Here is a 14,086-nt window from a genome sequence, read left to right as displayed (position 1 = left end):
AAAGGCTTACAGGCCATGCCTAGGATTTGTAGAATCTGGTGGAACCTAGTAGCTCTTGGATAGTAGTAAGTAGTAACATCCTATTACATCTGCATACAAAATATAAGATAACTCCACAGGGGAGTGGTACAAAATTTCGTACTGAACTAAAAGTTGAAGCCTGAATAGGTAACTGACTAATCTGTACAGTATTCATGATTCAGTGTATTACAAAAATTTGTTTATCTTTTATCAAATTCAAAACAGCCCAAAACAATGGCATTCACCTCTCAATAACGACCTATTTTCTCACCACGGGTGCCTTTGTAACATAAATGTACAAGCACCCAAGTATATGCAATAAGCCTTTTATATCCAATCAGCAAAGGTTTCAGTCGCTCAACCAGCTGAAGCATCTGATCAGCCGAATAACTTCACTTTCACAATAGGCCTCCTGAGAATTGCAAAGCAATGTCAATGTCAAATAAAAGCACCACCTTTCACTGATAGCTTCAGTTTTAGTTTACCCTTCAATTCTTCCTAAAGCCATTTGGACAGATTGGAGAAGTTTCCTTCCTCTGGGATGGTCAACTGGTTACACAATCTACATGGAAATTCATCTCACTAATGTAAATCCCTTTTCGACTCGGTTAGCAAGGATAGCTCAAAATCACACTCCCGCTCCATTTCGAAAAATGGTAGGCTCCCCGGACTCTCCTCCTCCAAAAGATGCCTTACAGGTGTTTCTGCAGGATATTGGTCCAGAATGTACTCAATTTGTTCTCCACTGATCTCTTTCTTATCCAGGAGGACCTGCAAAGGGATCATTTTCAGTAACTTAAAGTTCACAGACATCAGTGCAAAACAATGTCAACAAGATAGACGCTTCAGGTCCTGTCTATGCCCAAGAAATATATTAGAACTTTAGAAGGTATAGACCAAACCAATTCAATAACTGGCCTGAACTTAAAAGCTTTCTTCATCTGAAAATTTGTTTAATTCTTATCGTATACCATAGATTAACTATGCCTACTATACCTTTTATTTTTCTGGAGTTAACTACAGTTGGCACAAACATTCCCAGTTTCTGAACAGCATACAACCCACGGGCTACAGTATCAAGGTTACAACAATAACAAGATATTTTGCTTTTCTTATTCTTAGTTACAAATGTTTGATGGGAGAAAAGGAGATTCCAAGGAATTAATGAATTTCCGTTAGTGCAGCCGCAATACGGCCTATGGTTTCCTTGCAAAAAATTGTACCAAGCGTTGGTGACAATAACTATGATGATGGAAATGATGGAGTTGTTGATGAAGATGAAGGCTAAAATGAAGATTAAAACTTGTATAATACACAACTTAATCATCCTTGCATATGATTACTTTAAATATACGCCATACTCACATATTTAAGATGCTTTATCATCCTCGAAGAGTTTCCTCTTTGATATGAACATGAAAAGACCAGGGGTACACACCTTAACGGTTTTGAGAAGAGCTGCATGATGTCTCCTCAGCAAAGAAACTGTTCTTTCGTACATGTCACAGATTAGCTCTTCAGTTCTCTGAGCAACTTCATCATCCAAATTAAAGTTGATCGGGGGTTCAATAAGATCATAGTCATCATAAAGTGATCCTTCAAAGTCCAGCCTTGGTCCCACAAAGCTAACCCTTTTCCTCCAAGGAGGTGGCTCGCCATGTATGGTCATTGATTTCTCCATATTCCATCTGATGGAAGAAAATAATGATACAGTAAGTAAGAAATATCAAAAAGTTGCCGCATTCTTGGTCAAGGTACCAAAGAAGAAACCCCACATTGTCAAAATTTTACGAGCAAGCCAAGACGCATCCGCAAGGTAGCTAACAGAAGCTCTAGATGTGTCTCGTCCATAAATAACCTCTTCAGCAGCCCTACCGCCAAGTAACACCTATTACATGGGAAAACATACTGATGATCATTATCAAACAGACGGAAGAGAAGACGAATCTCACAGAAATAGTAGACTAAGTGACCATACCTGAAGCCGGTGCAACAGCTGAGGTCGACGCTCAAATATATAAGACTCGTCGTCAAGACGATGAAATACAATTTGCGAGAGACTCTGCAGCAATCAGTTAACAAATGGTTTTGTCAGAGAGAGTAACTGAATGGTTGGACCTACTTAGAAATACACGACATGCAAGCCAATGAATTAATTAGCTTAACATTTTGTACTATCTGTAGTGAGTTATTGACTAATTATCTTAAATAAATGGCAAATGGACTCAGATGTACTGTGTTATATTGGCATAAGCTACTACCATTATACGGAACTCACCCTTGTATGAATAAGTTAGGTCCAGATGGAGGTAAGACAGAGCCTCCATTATGAACTAAAAATAAATGTTTGATGGAATTTCAATTAAACAACGTTATAACCTGGCCACGAGGAATGATTGAGATGCGTTCGCAGGATTCCACCTTAGCGTCCTCATACCGCTTCAGTAAATAAGCTGTCATTGCAGTTCCAACCTCAGTAGTTGCTCTACGACACTGCCCCTGATGACCCAACTCAATCCCTACACGCTTTGGTCCCACAGTTAAGCGGTCAACTGCATCATCTACCTCTGACTGAAGGATAGATCCATGCCCTCTCCGAACTGCCACCAATGCAGCCTCTTGGAGTAGCTGCGCCAGTTTTGCTCCTGTCCACCCGGATTAACCGAAATGTTAGTTTCTGTTTCAGAGAGGCACTTCACCACTGAAATAGATATTACTGCATTAACTGTAACCTTCTATGAAGGACAGAGTGCTGAACCAAAGCGTGAGATATATAGCTATGAAACTTAAATTTAACAATGCACCAAATTGAAGGACATAAATACTGTATGCTAAACTACACTGATCAAAGGAGATGCAAATACAACGTACAGTTATAAACCTATAGAGAATCTATTCACCTTCACAACTTGCTAAAGTACAGACATACAGTGATTGAAGCTAATGTATTCTCATTAAAAAGAGCTATGGCTTGTGGCATTGTACCTCTTTGTCAAAGCTTATGTTTAAGATCGTGAATATCAGAGGAGGCATTGGGATATAATATAGGTCATAGGTTCTTTTATTTAACTTTCTTTTCTGATTGATTTATAGGACAAGTAACCACTTAGCTGGCACTATGCAGGACCAGTACAGAAAAAATTAGCTGGAGTTGGATTTCTGTTTCCTTAATTATGGGCTTTGTGATCACAATTCACAAAGATGGGCCAAAATTTCAGTTAAAATGTGCGGATCATTAATGAAATTTAGGTCCAAAAACAAGTTACATGAATGATTCCTTCTGATAAATTGATTCATATATTTGTAATAGAGATTTGTAATAGAGAATAACTAAATTATATAGTGTATACACTTTTCACTGAAATTCCACTCTATCTTCCATGACAATGTTTATTCCATTTTATTTTTTAAAACTTTAACTAAATTGAGTCTCAGTGGAACTAGATTTTTGCTAATGACTCTGTCTAGCGCTAGGCATTTTATATTGTACACACTACACAAGTTCAGATCATGCATTAACAATTAGTACTGATCAAGGACAAATCCTTTCATCTGAGAATGAACATTAAATAAGCAGCAGCATGCAACCAATTGGGAACATTGCCAGATAAAACTGTTTTACCTGGTAAGTTCTGTGCATAACTGGACAGGTCCACTGTGGGTGACATTTTCACTTTACGAGCATGGACTTTTAAGATGGCTAATCTTCCTTTAGCGCCAGGAGGACGGATTCTTATCTACAACATAATTAAATATATGACCACTGTGAGACTTAAATATATGACTAGCAAGTGTTCTCTCCAGTCTTCAGCAAAGACAAATTACTCTCAAATGAAGTTCGCGTGGACAATCTAAACAAATACCACTTATATCAGTCATAGAGACAAACCTTACGATCAAATCGGCCAGGTCTGAGAAGTGCAGGATCTAACAGGTCCATACGATTGGTCGCACCTAGGAATATAACACCTTTACCAGTATCAAACCCATCCAATTCTATAAGGAGCTGGTTCAGAGTAGTTTCCCTCTCCTGTGTAGCAGCATTGTAGAGGTCATTTGTGGATTCACTAGATAATCCTTGGCGCCTGATCAAGCATTTAAAAACAGAATATTACGGATTGAATGGCCAGTGAGTGACGTTGAAAGCAACAGAAAGAAAAAGAAAAATCACTTAATCAGCTCTTAACAATGAGGCAACAGAAAAAAAGGCAAGGCATATAAACAAAATAGCAGAGTAAGTTAAATATACAAGTCAGCTCGGTCAACAGAACATTAGATGGCAACATGGCATCTGATTAAATACAATGTGTTCTACACCCCTATCATTCTCTTTCAAGGCAATTGCCTTGGGAAGGTGACCTGTTTACAATTTTGCAAGGTATAATTGAAGAGAAGGGTGAGACACTTGACAATGTCACAAGGGTGTTCAAAGGTGTAACATAGTTTAGGGCTTTTGGGAGTATAATGGGAGGTTAGTCTACAAACTTTGAAGATGGGACGGCATTTAGGTGGCTTATAGTAAGTTACATCAGGATAGGGGTCACAAATATGTATATATCGGACATGTCAACACTTTGCGCCTTGAGAAGTATTGACTGAAAAATTCAATGCAATTTGTTCATTAGTAACTTTTTCTTTTTCTTTTTGCAAGTTCCTTACTAACTGAAGGACAATTGTAGCATCATTAGTACCGTGTTGCCAATGCATCAATTTCATCAATGAAGATAACCGATGGTTTGTTCACCTGCATGCAAAAAAATTACTTTATTACAAAATTACATTCAACGAACAGCTAAACAAAAGATGATGCCACAGGTAACCCTAATGTCGGTTACCTAGGTTGTGTGTTGATGTAAAACTATGCTGTTTTATCAATATAATTACTCTACTGATAACAAAACATATCTATGGTCTTACACCCATAATCTATGGAGGGATACCCTTTGAAAACAAAATACCTATATCAAAATTATTAAAACTATAGTGTTATACATCTTGAAAATTTTCGAAGTACGATAAACCTTTTGGTCCTTTACAGAAGAAAATACATTTATGGCTATACATCGAAGCAGTATAATCACCTTCGCTCTCTTGAACAGGTCCCGGATGCGAGCAGAACCAACACCAACTAGCACTTCAACAAATTCTGACCCAGCCATTTGATAGAAGGGAACACCAGCCTCACCAGCTATGGCCTTTGCCACCAAGGTCTGAGTAAAACACAATGAATGGGCGATCTTTAAGAAAACCCAACTGACTAACTTGGTCATTGCAAAGCAGTTTCAAAAGTAACACTAACCTTTCCACAACCGGGAGGTCCCTCTAAAAGGACACCGTGAGGCGGTTTTATTCCCATTTTATCAAACAGTTCTGGATTCTTCAAGTACCTCACCAACTAATTGATAGAATATATAAACAAAGTTAGATCGCTTATTAGAATACAGCTTTACATTGTAACCCTGAAAACATCCACAGGACCTTCAGTACAGGAATATGCTGCAACATGCAAGTCCATGTGCAATATCCAATATGAATAAAGGAACAGAATACATTGCACAAAGAAAAGATACTTGTTGTTAAACAGTAATGGCCTTTATGCAATGACTCAAAGAACCACCATTTTTTTTCTTTTGAAGATGAAACAACCACCACTTTAGTCAATGCATCTTCTTCTTTTTCTTCTCAAAAAGTCAATTAGCTTAGAATGGAGCAAAAAAAACATGGAGATCCCAAAATAGTTTGAATGAGTTTTAAATATTTACAAACTACATGAAAGTAAGTGGCACAATATGGAAAAATATTATCGTGCTATTATTAAGGTGATCCTCATTATAGATGGTGTATCTTATATTTTGCTTATCTATTCTACTAGTTAGTATCTTTCTTAGAAGTTCCTCACACCTTGACTCAAAGAGTCATACGTGGTCCAACAAGTTCTACACCTCTACTCATTACAATCTCCAAGGAAATAAAAACTACTTTCGATATTGTGAATTACAGAATCAACTCTGTTGCAAGTTCTAACTTTCTGTAATATGTCCCAGTATATCGTCTAAATGTAAGTTCTAACTTTCTGCGACCTTTCACCACGATTTATCTAGAAACAAATCTTTAATACGTTTAATAATCATTTAAAACCACATTTTAATTTGGGTTGTAACCGTCAACCTCTAACCCACGATTTGTCCCATCTCCATCCTGAGGATTATTTAAATTTGACCCATGCTAAGTATGTGATTACATCGACCAATTTAATGATTCTAATTAACAAAATATTTCACCACGCTGGAACTTGATTGTTTAAGATGGAAGAACTAAATTGGCCCATACAGTTATCCACTTGAACCAATTCACACAGTACAAGAAATTCGCTTAAAATTGATCGGTCTGTAAATGACATCTTTGATAAGTCTCATATTATATTTCTCTCTTTATGTACCACTTCTAAATTATATTTCTTTATGTGCAAGACTGATTGAAGCACTGAAGCGCAGATAATGGTCTTGATTCTTTTAGGAGTCTTTACGATGATTGCAAACGAGAATCCCACAAATTTTCCTACGAACCAATACTCAATTTCAGTCAAATCTAAGAACAATCTGATTACGACTTACAAGATGTCTATTTACAGCCAAAATAAAGAATCCTAGTCTCAATCGAAATAAAATTCCTATTCTAGTGAAACTCATAAACATAATATAATGAACAATAATAACAAAAACTAATCCTACTTAGCATAAAATGTCAATTAACTCATAATTATCCATGCTCCTGCTCCTGCAGCATCTTGGGTCTTTTTGATGAATCTAAACATGTATGTTGATTTTGTTGAGTAAACATTTCAGTCTCTCAAAGTGAGCTTGGTGGAATATCAGTGTATGAGTTGAAAAAACTCATACCAGTTCTCTCAGATATAATTTCCACTTACTATAATCAGTTTCTATGATACACTTCCCGTGGAAAAACTTAGGTATTTAACACATAACATATGTACTTAGTAGCTTTTTCATATGATGTAGAAGTAGATGGAAGTATAACAGTGACACTTTTGGCGTCATATACTCGGACAATTGCCACCAGTGGCAGATTACATGAACTTAGACTAATTTGTGGAATACAAGAGCTGCCTTTTGCGCCCACAGAAATACTTAAAGTACAGTTGCTTTCTGTTGTTCACCAATACTCTGATTTCCATTTTCTGTCCAAATTGGACTAATTTGAAGCACCCCAATTAGTAAAAAAAAGCGACTCGAGCATGAAGCCATGAAGTGAATCTGCTCTGCCAACTTACCAACTTCTAACTCATCCTTCAAAACCAAGTTACAAGAAACAGTCTTCTTGAAGTTAAGATCACCTGCAAGAGCACTGCATGATTGCACAACTAAACCAGCAACAGCAGGAAGGAGTAAACAATGACTTTTCTAGGCAAAAAAAGTACCTTGTCTGTCTTGATGAGAAGATCTTCGGCGAAGTCCAAGTGAATAAATACTTCAATCATTACAATATAATATAAGCATTTCAATAACTACAAGTACATCCCGTACAAGATTTTCATCTTCAAAGTAATACACCAAAAATAATAAAGTAGGTAACCATAATACGGTACACCAAATGATCAAATCACAAACAATAAAACTGTTCCTTAGAAACGGGAAACTCTTTAGAGATCTTTTGTTACGTAAGTACACCAAAAAGGAGATGTTCAGCACATGGATAATCCCACTCGAGTGAATCCCACCACTCTCTGCTTCCTTCGATTTCTCTGAGAGAAGGTGGTGCTGATTGATGTTCTCTGATGAACAGAGGGAGCCTTTTCAATTCAGGACAATCTTTAGATTAATGGTAATATACTAATATCAGTATTAGTACCACAGTTGCTGCTGTTGCTGCTCCCTTGAACTTGTTCTTCTACTGCTATTATCAGCTCCTCCATCTGTGCACAATCCAGTAAGTGGATCTCTTCAAGGTTTTAAAAGTGCTGTAACAAACTTGTGGAGAACAGGGTGTTCGGCTGAAGAAGTTTTTCAACTTCAATATACCGCCAAGAGTTCTATATATGAATACCCAAGCCAAGTATCCTTCAATTTTGGTAACTCTTCCAAATACAATGCTCCTAACCTCGGGAGTACCATATTTGTTTTATTGTGACTAGTACTAGAGCTCCCTTCACCACTCTCTTTCATCTGCTATCACTAGCTCCTCCAATAGCTCACAACGCTCAACATTGATCTCTTCAAAGTTATGTAGCTGTTGAAGCAACCTAGACGACAAGAAAATTTTGATATTATTACAGTCCCATATCATCAAACTCTTCAAACAAGGAAAAGCTCCGTGTGCTGGGACTTTCTCATATATCTTTTTTTTTTGCTTGGTAAAAAGTGATATTTCATTAATAAAGGAAAAGTAGGCTGAGAAAGCCTACATTACAAGAGAAAAACCGAAAAATAAATATTTACAAGAGATGAAACAAAACATAAGAAGAAAAAAAAACAAAAACCCCCGAGACATATATCTTGCTTAGAATGTGATATAACATCCCACCTGCATATAAGATCTTCTAATTTCAAACCCCTAACACTCGATCCACCTAAGTTATTTACAGAAAACAATATGCTGCTGGAAAACTCTTCTTTGAGAGAGTCCTCTACAGTCTATATATCAGTATCCCATATCACTAGTTGACCCCTAGTTCTTCCAGATCTTCCAAGAGAAGGGATAAGAACCCCAGGCATGCACACTTCTGTCCCAAAGATGCGTGATGGTTTTATTGTTGCATACTTCCTTTTGTTTCTTACACTGCCACGATCATCGGTCTATGTTTTCAGGGTACCTGTTATATTCCATACAGAAACCAAAAAATTCAAACAAACTCATTATATAATTGTACACAAAATTATCATTTAGCCATAAAAATCAGAAACAGTGACAATCTATATATGCACTTTTGAACTGTGAAAATTCCCATTTGAAACTCTTGATCTTCTAAGTCCTAACAAATTGCATTTATGGAGTTACAACTGAAAAGAGTAGGAGAACACAATTACCATCAATTCATCAAAATAACACATTACGCAATTATGAAAGTTACAAATTACCATAGACTGAAAATAGATTTATAGTTAATAGATGTCAGTAATTATTTACAGTTCTAATTACCAGTTCTTGATGCAAGGATGGCAGTAACGTTTTTGTGCAATTGGAGCAAAATACAACAGAACCCTTGTCGTTTCACTGACATTGGTGATACAATAGACTCCAGTCACTGAGTTTTAGCCTAACCAAAACAAGTTCAATACTATTGCTGATGATTCCCGCAATCAATAACTCCAGAAAACAGTTCAACTGAAAAAACCAAAAAATCAAATTCAAAATTTCAATTAGTTCAACTGAAAAAACAAAACAATCAAATTCAAAATTTCTGTTTCTCCAGTAAAAATCAATATAAATTGGAATTTATCTGTGGATAAATTGAAAAACAACATCAGCATGACAGATGAACATGATACATACCTTGATCAGAAGGGTTTTCAGTGTAGAACCCAATTATCTAAACAAGGAACACCGATTGAAGCCCATCAGCCAAACTGAAGAAGGGCTCTTTTTTTCACTCATAATAAGAAAATTTTCATTAGATGAGAATATATGGATAAGTTAAAAGAATAATTAGAAAGAACAAAAGCCTCAACTAACCAGCTCCTTCTCCAAAGAGATGTTCAGGACATGGACAACTCCACTCGAGTGAATCCCACCATTCTCTGCTTCCTAAGATTACTCCGAGAGAAGGTGGTGCTGTTTGATGTTCTTCGTTGAACAGAGGGAGCCTTTTCAATTCAGGACAATTGTATACTTCAACAGTTTGAAGAGAGTCACAAATCATCATGTCCTTCCAAATGCTCTTCAGTTTCTGTAGATTCGAGAAGCTTAATTTCTGCAACCTCGGGAGTGTGATAGTATAATCAATTTCTTCATCTTCTGCAATTAGCTCCTCCAATTCCGCACAATACCCAATGATGATCTCTTCCAGGTTTTGAACGTGTTGTAATAAACTCGTTGAAAACAGGCGGTCCAGTTGATCAAAACGTGCAATTGAAACAGACCGCCAAGAGTTGCTATACATTAATAGCCGACTCCAAGTGCTTTTCAGTTTTGGCAAGTATTTCAATTCCAATTTACGTAACCTCGGCAGTATTGGAATGGCATCACTATTCTGAAGAGTACTACAACAGATCCCTTCACCACGCTCATCTCCATCCACTATCACTAGCTCCTCCAATTCCTCACAACGAACAATACTGATCTCTTCAAGGTTATGTAGCTGTTGAAGCAACCTAGACGACAATAAAATTTTGATATTATGACAATCCGAAATAGCTAAACTCTTCAAACAAGGAAAAGCTCCGTGTACTGGGGCCTTCTCATATATCTTGCTTAGACTCTTGCACGAATCGATAACCATGTTCTCGACCCGTTGTAAGAAGATGCCATCATCATCTTCTGGTACTATGCATTTGACTGAATTGCAGGAAATAATGAAAAGGTCACTTAGGTCCGACAAATCATTCAAGGGCAACTCTGATAACCTTGTGATTCCATTAAAATATTGAACTCCAAGAAATTGAGGGCGTTTCGGAAGTGACAGGGCATTGCAAGGAATACCCTTTGAATTCGACAACCAAACAAATCTCTTATACTTACTAAAGTACTCTGGAAGGCTATCTATGGCTTCCATTGGTATCCCAATACCAATAAAGTACTTTTTTAACCTTTCAAAGTTTCCAAATGCACCATAGGCAATAAAATCCGACAACTCGTAAAATTCAATTTGAAGATTTTCCAAGTGTGTCAAGCTTGAGAGTTCCTGCACGAAATCTCCCCCTCTTTCTCCCACATACACATATTCCGGTTTTATTCCGAGCAATTGTAACTCTTGAAGTAAGGAAAACTTGGATATCAATCCCAAGGGGATCATTTCTTTCAATCTAAAATTGAAACTGAGATCAAGGCTTCTGAGGTTGACCAACATTTCCATCCCATGAGGCAGTTCTTCTATGGCCGAATGTGTGAGCTTCAACACTCTCAGTGACTTAAGCTTGGATAGAGAAGGCACTGTAACTAAATAATGACAACGATCTAAGAGTAAACCACTTAAGATTCACCAAATCGGAGGCTGAATCTGGTAACGACTCAATAAGAGTCCCGGATAAATCGAAAGCAACCGTCAAACTATTCATGTGCATAAAAAAACCATGTGCAACGTGTTTCAATGCAATATAATACTTCTGAGCAAGGATCAATGTCAAGAGTTTTGGGCATTGGGGAATAATTGGAATATTTTCTATTCCACTTTTCATAAACGAAACCCTTTCAAGATCTTCCGACCAATCATCTTCATGCGGAATTTCTGTTGACAAAAGCCCAGTTCTGACCATGAATTTAGGTTTTGATTTTGTGATGTAAAGAGCCATATCCCTAATCAAATCATGCATTTTAACAAGGTCCCTATCAACTTCAAAATGAAGACGACCTTCTAAAGAAACTTCTTCTAGCATGCAACAACGCTTTAGTATATTCAGTATAACACGGCCACGAAGCATTTCATCTTCTTTGCTCGATCCTTTCACTAACCCTTCCATAACCCAATACTCAATCAACTTACTAGTGTCGATTTCATCATCTTCAGGATATAGTGCACAATACAAGAAACACTTCTGGTGATTTTCCCTCAACTGATCGTAACTAAATTTCAGACTCTGAATCACTTTCTCCTCCATGGCCATGTTCAAACTTGTAGATTCCTTCAGATCTAATAATGCAACTCGCCACTCATCAACATCTTTTCTTCTCATAGATCGACCAATTGTGACAATTGCAAGTGGCAAACCACAACATTCTGCAACAACTGCTTTCGCAAAGTTTTCCACTTGGGGAACAAGCTCCTCACCAACATTTGCCAAGAATAGTTCCCATGCTTCTTCCTCACAAAGCTGCTCAACCTTGACATATTTCTGGCACAACATCCCTTCGCACACTTCCCTTGACCTGGTAGTCAATATTATTTTGCACGCATTCTCTTTTGTGGGTTCAGGAACTCCAAGATCCAGTAAATCGAATGCCTCCCATATGTCGTCTAGGATAAGCACAAACTTTCCCCTTCTACACAATGCACTTAACAACAATGAAGACCGTGTAGCTTCGTCTGGTTCAACTGAAAGATCCAAATTGACTACTCCCGCAATCTGCTTTTGAAGTTTTTGAGCATTAACATCTTTGGATACAGTGACCCACAAAACACTTTCGAAGCGGTTTTGTTGTTGCAAGAGTCGATTATTAATGTTCTTCATTAAAGTGGTTTTGCCTACACCGCCCATCCCATAGACACCAATTTTCTGAATTTCATCATCTATTAAACATTCCCAAATCATTTCCATGTTCTTCTCAGCAGTAGTTTTACCAATTAGTCTTGTTGTTGGTATCACCCTTCCTGTTTCTTGAACGAAAAACGCTAACTCCTCTTCTGAGAATTTACAAGCATTTAAGAGATTAGTCATCTCTTCAATCAACTTGAGCATTTGTTTTCCCAATTTAGCTTTTGAGCAACAATTAGGCAAAACTCCACTAAGGCAACTGTTTGGTACTTCGGCTTCAGTTTGCACCACATCCACCTCGGATATAACACCATTGGCTTTATTCAACCAGTTTTCTACATTTCTTGTGCGTGTCTTTCCTTCCCGTTCCACAATCAATAGTTTTGCTTTGACATCGTTTACTTGGGCAATCAATTCTTTTCTCTTGTCTCTCAACTTTTGAACTTCTTCTTTCGAACTTCTAATATACTTACACTTCTCTCCCAGTGATGTGTTCATGTTGTTACACCCACAACCCAATATGGTTCCAATAGCTGCTGCAAGAATCTCCATTCCTGTCATTACAAAGCATTAATTAGTTGTTAAAGACTGAAGGTACCTTAACCAATCTTACGAAAACCAGGACTAGAAAGCGAAAAACAAAAATGCATTTTTCCTACTCTCATGCCAATTTGTGTATACCAATTTTCAAAGTACCAACTCATCGGTGGAGAGTACGTTCAGATGAACAAGTAAACTAAGGATCCGGTTTTGAGTGTTTTGACATCATGACATAATAAGACCGTGGCCACCCCTGGACTATAACTATAATTAATTGAGCCAACTTCAACTGATAAAAAATGATGTAATTATACATGAAGAGAATAACAGCACTAGTACTTTGATCTATAATAAAGCACGTAGAAGAGAATTTATAGTATATATAAAGCTGATCACCTTATAGACTAAATGGAATAAGCTGATCTGATCAAGAACAAACACCAACCAGAAGCTTATACAATACTCACTCTCGTAGAAACAATGAAATTCAGGAAAGCACAACTCGATCTGTTTCTTCACACTAGAGAAAAGAAAGTAGTTTGCTTAGCTTGCACGCAGTATGATGTTCACAAAAGCATAAAGTTGGGGTGGGCTTAGATACGGTAACTTTTATAATTATTGAAGCTTTTAGAGATTTTACCAAAGAAAGAAAAGAAGAATTGGTTGTCCCGTCGCCTCCACCTCACTCGACCACTCTCACCGTTGCACCATCACCAGCAGTTGGTCCCATATATATTTCATTACCACTAACTAAAGCTAAAGATAAACGCACTTCCGTTTGTTTTACTCCTTCTGCCTACTTCTTTATCAGAAGAAGTCCCAAGCCATCCCTTCCGTAGTAGTCATCTAAAAGTCAGACATTCATTTATTCATGCATGCGCGAATCAGTGCACCACTTCATGCATGACTTCTTTTCATAGTTTTATCCATCTCCTCGTGTATCTTTCTGGACTCTGGAGGTGGTAGCTAATGTTTGACATATTAATTATAACCGTACAGATAAAGATTAAAGGCTCTCTCCGGCCTTCATAACCAATTCTGGAGTCGGTTAAATAAGAAGCACATTAAGTCTTAAAATTGTTAAGGGTCATCGCATATTGCACCTATACCAAAATGGTACCCAAGGAGTTTCAATACTGTTACATTGTATTAACATCTCT

General features: G+C 37.3%; 3 protein-coding genes across 8 annotated transcripts in view; all 3 read right to left on the bottom strand.

The window, feature by feature from the left end:
- Positions 1 to 153: 153 nt before the first annotated feature.
- Positions 154 to 14,086, bottom strand: part of LOC147495707 (putative inactive ATP-dependent zinc metalloprotease FTSHI 1, chloroplastic) — a 43,164-nt gene continuing 29,231 nt past the window's right edge. For both annotated transcript variants that reach the window (XM_086564352.1, XM_086564351.1), the window contains exon 15: positions 154 to 792. In XM_086564352.1, the coding sequence (XP_086420478.1) occupies positions 604 to 792 (189 nt within the window). In that variant the 3' untranslated portion in view covers positions 154 to 603. The remainder of the gene's footprint in view (positions 793 to 14,086) is intronic.
- LOC147495711 (putative inactive ATP-dependent zinc metalloprotease FTSHI 1, chloroplastic) lies at positions 3,418 to 5,483 on the bottom strand. The gene is made up of 5 exons (XM_086564369.1): positions 5,321 to 5,483; positions 5,103 to 5,231; positions 4,713 to 4,765; positions 3,911 to 4,106; positions 3,418 to 3,758 (listed from the first exon to the last, which is right to left on the bottom strand). Exons 1-5 carry the CDS (start codon positions 5,375 to 5,377, stop codon positions 3,570 to 3,572), a joined length of 624 nt encoding a protein of 207 aa, XP_086420495.1. The 5' UTR covers positions 5,378 to 5,483; the 3' UTR covers positions 3,418 to 3,569.
- Positions 5,695 to 13,983, bottom strand: LOC147495710 (putative disease resistance protein At5g43730). Of its 5 annotated transcripts, none has more exons than XM_086564359.1 (5): positions 13,567 to 13,983; positions 13,394 to 13,446; positions 9,532 to 12,940; positions 9,178 to 9,363; positions 5,695 to 8,851 (listed from the first exon to the last, which is right to left on the bottom strand). In XM_086564359.1, exon 3 carries the CDS (start codon positions 12,936 to 12,938, stop codon positions 11,106 to 11,108), a length of 1,833 nt encoding a protein of 610 aa, XP_086420485.1. In that variant the 5' UTR covers positions 12,939 to 12,940; positions 13,394 to 13,446; positions 13,567 to 13,983; the 3' UTR covers positions 5,695 to 8,851; positions 9,178 to 9,363; positions 9,532 to 11,105. The 5 variants fall into 5 exon arrangements, with proteins under 5 accessions (XP_086420485.1, XP_086420482.1, XP_086420483.1 ...); XM_086564356.1 differs by having other exon boundaries at positions 5,695 to 7,375; positions 7,460 to 8,851; positions 13,323 to 13,982; XM_086564357.1 differs by having other exon boundaries at positions 9,532 to 9,618; positions 9,712 to 12,940; positions 13,323 to 13,982.

Source organism: Coptis chinensis, chromosome 6 (genome assembly GCF_015680905.1).
Source record: "Coptis chinensis isolate HL-2020 chromosome 6, ASM1568090v1, whole genome shotgun sequence".
In the NCBI taxonomy this organism is placed as follows: Eukaryota; Viridiplantae; Streptophyta; class Magnoliopsida; order Ranunculales; family Ranunculaceae; genus Coptis; species Coptis chinensis.
This window is presented reverse-complemented; position numbering and strand designations above follow the sequence as displayed.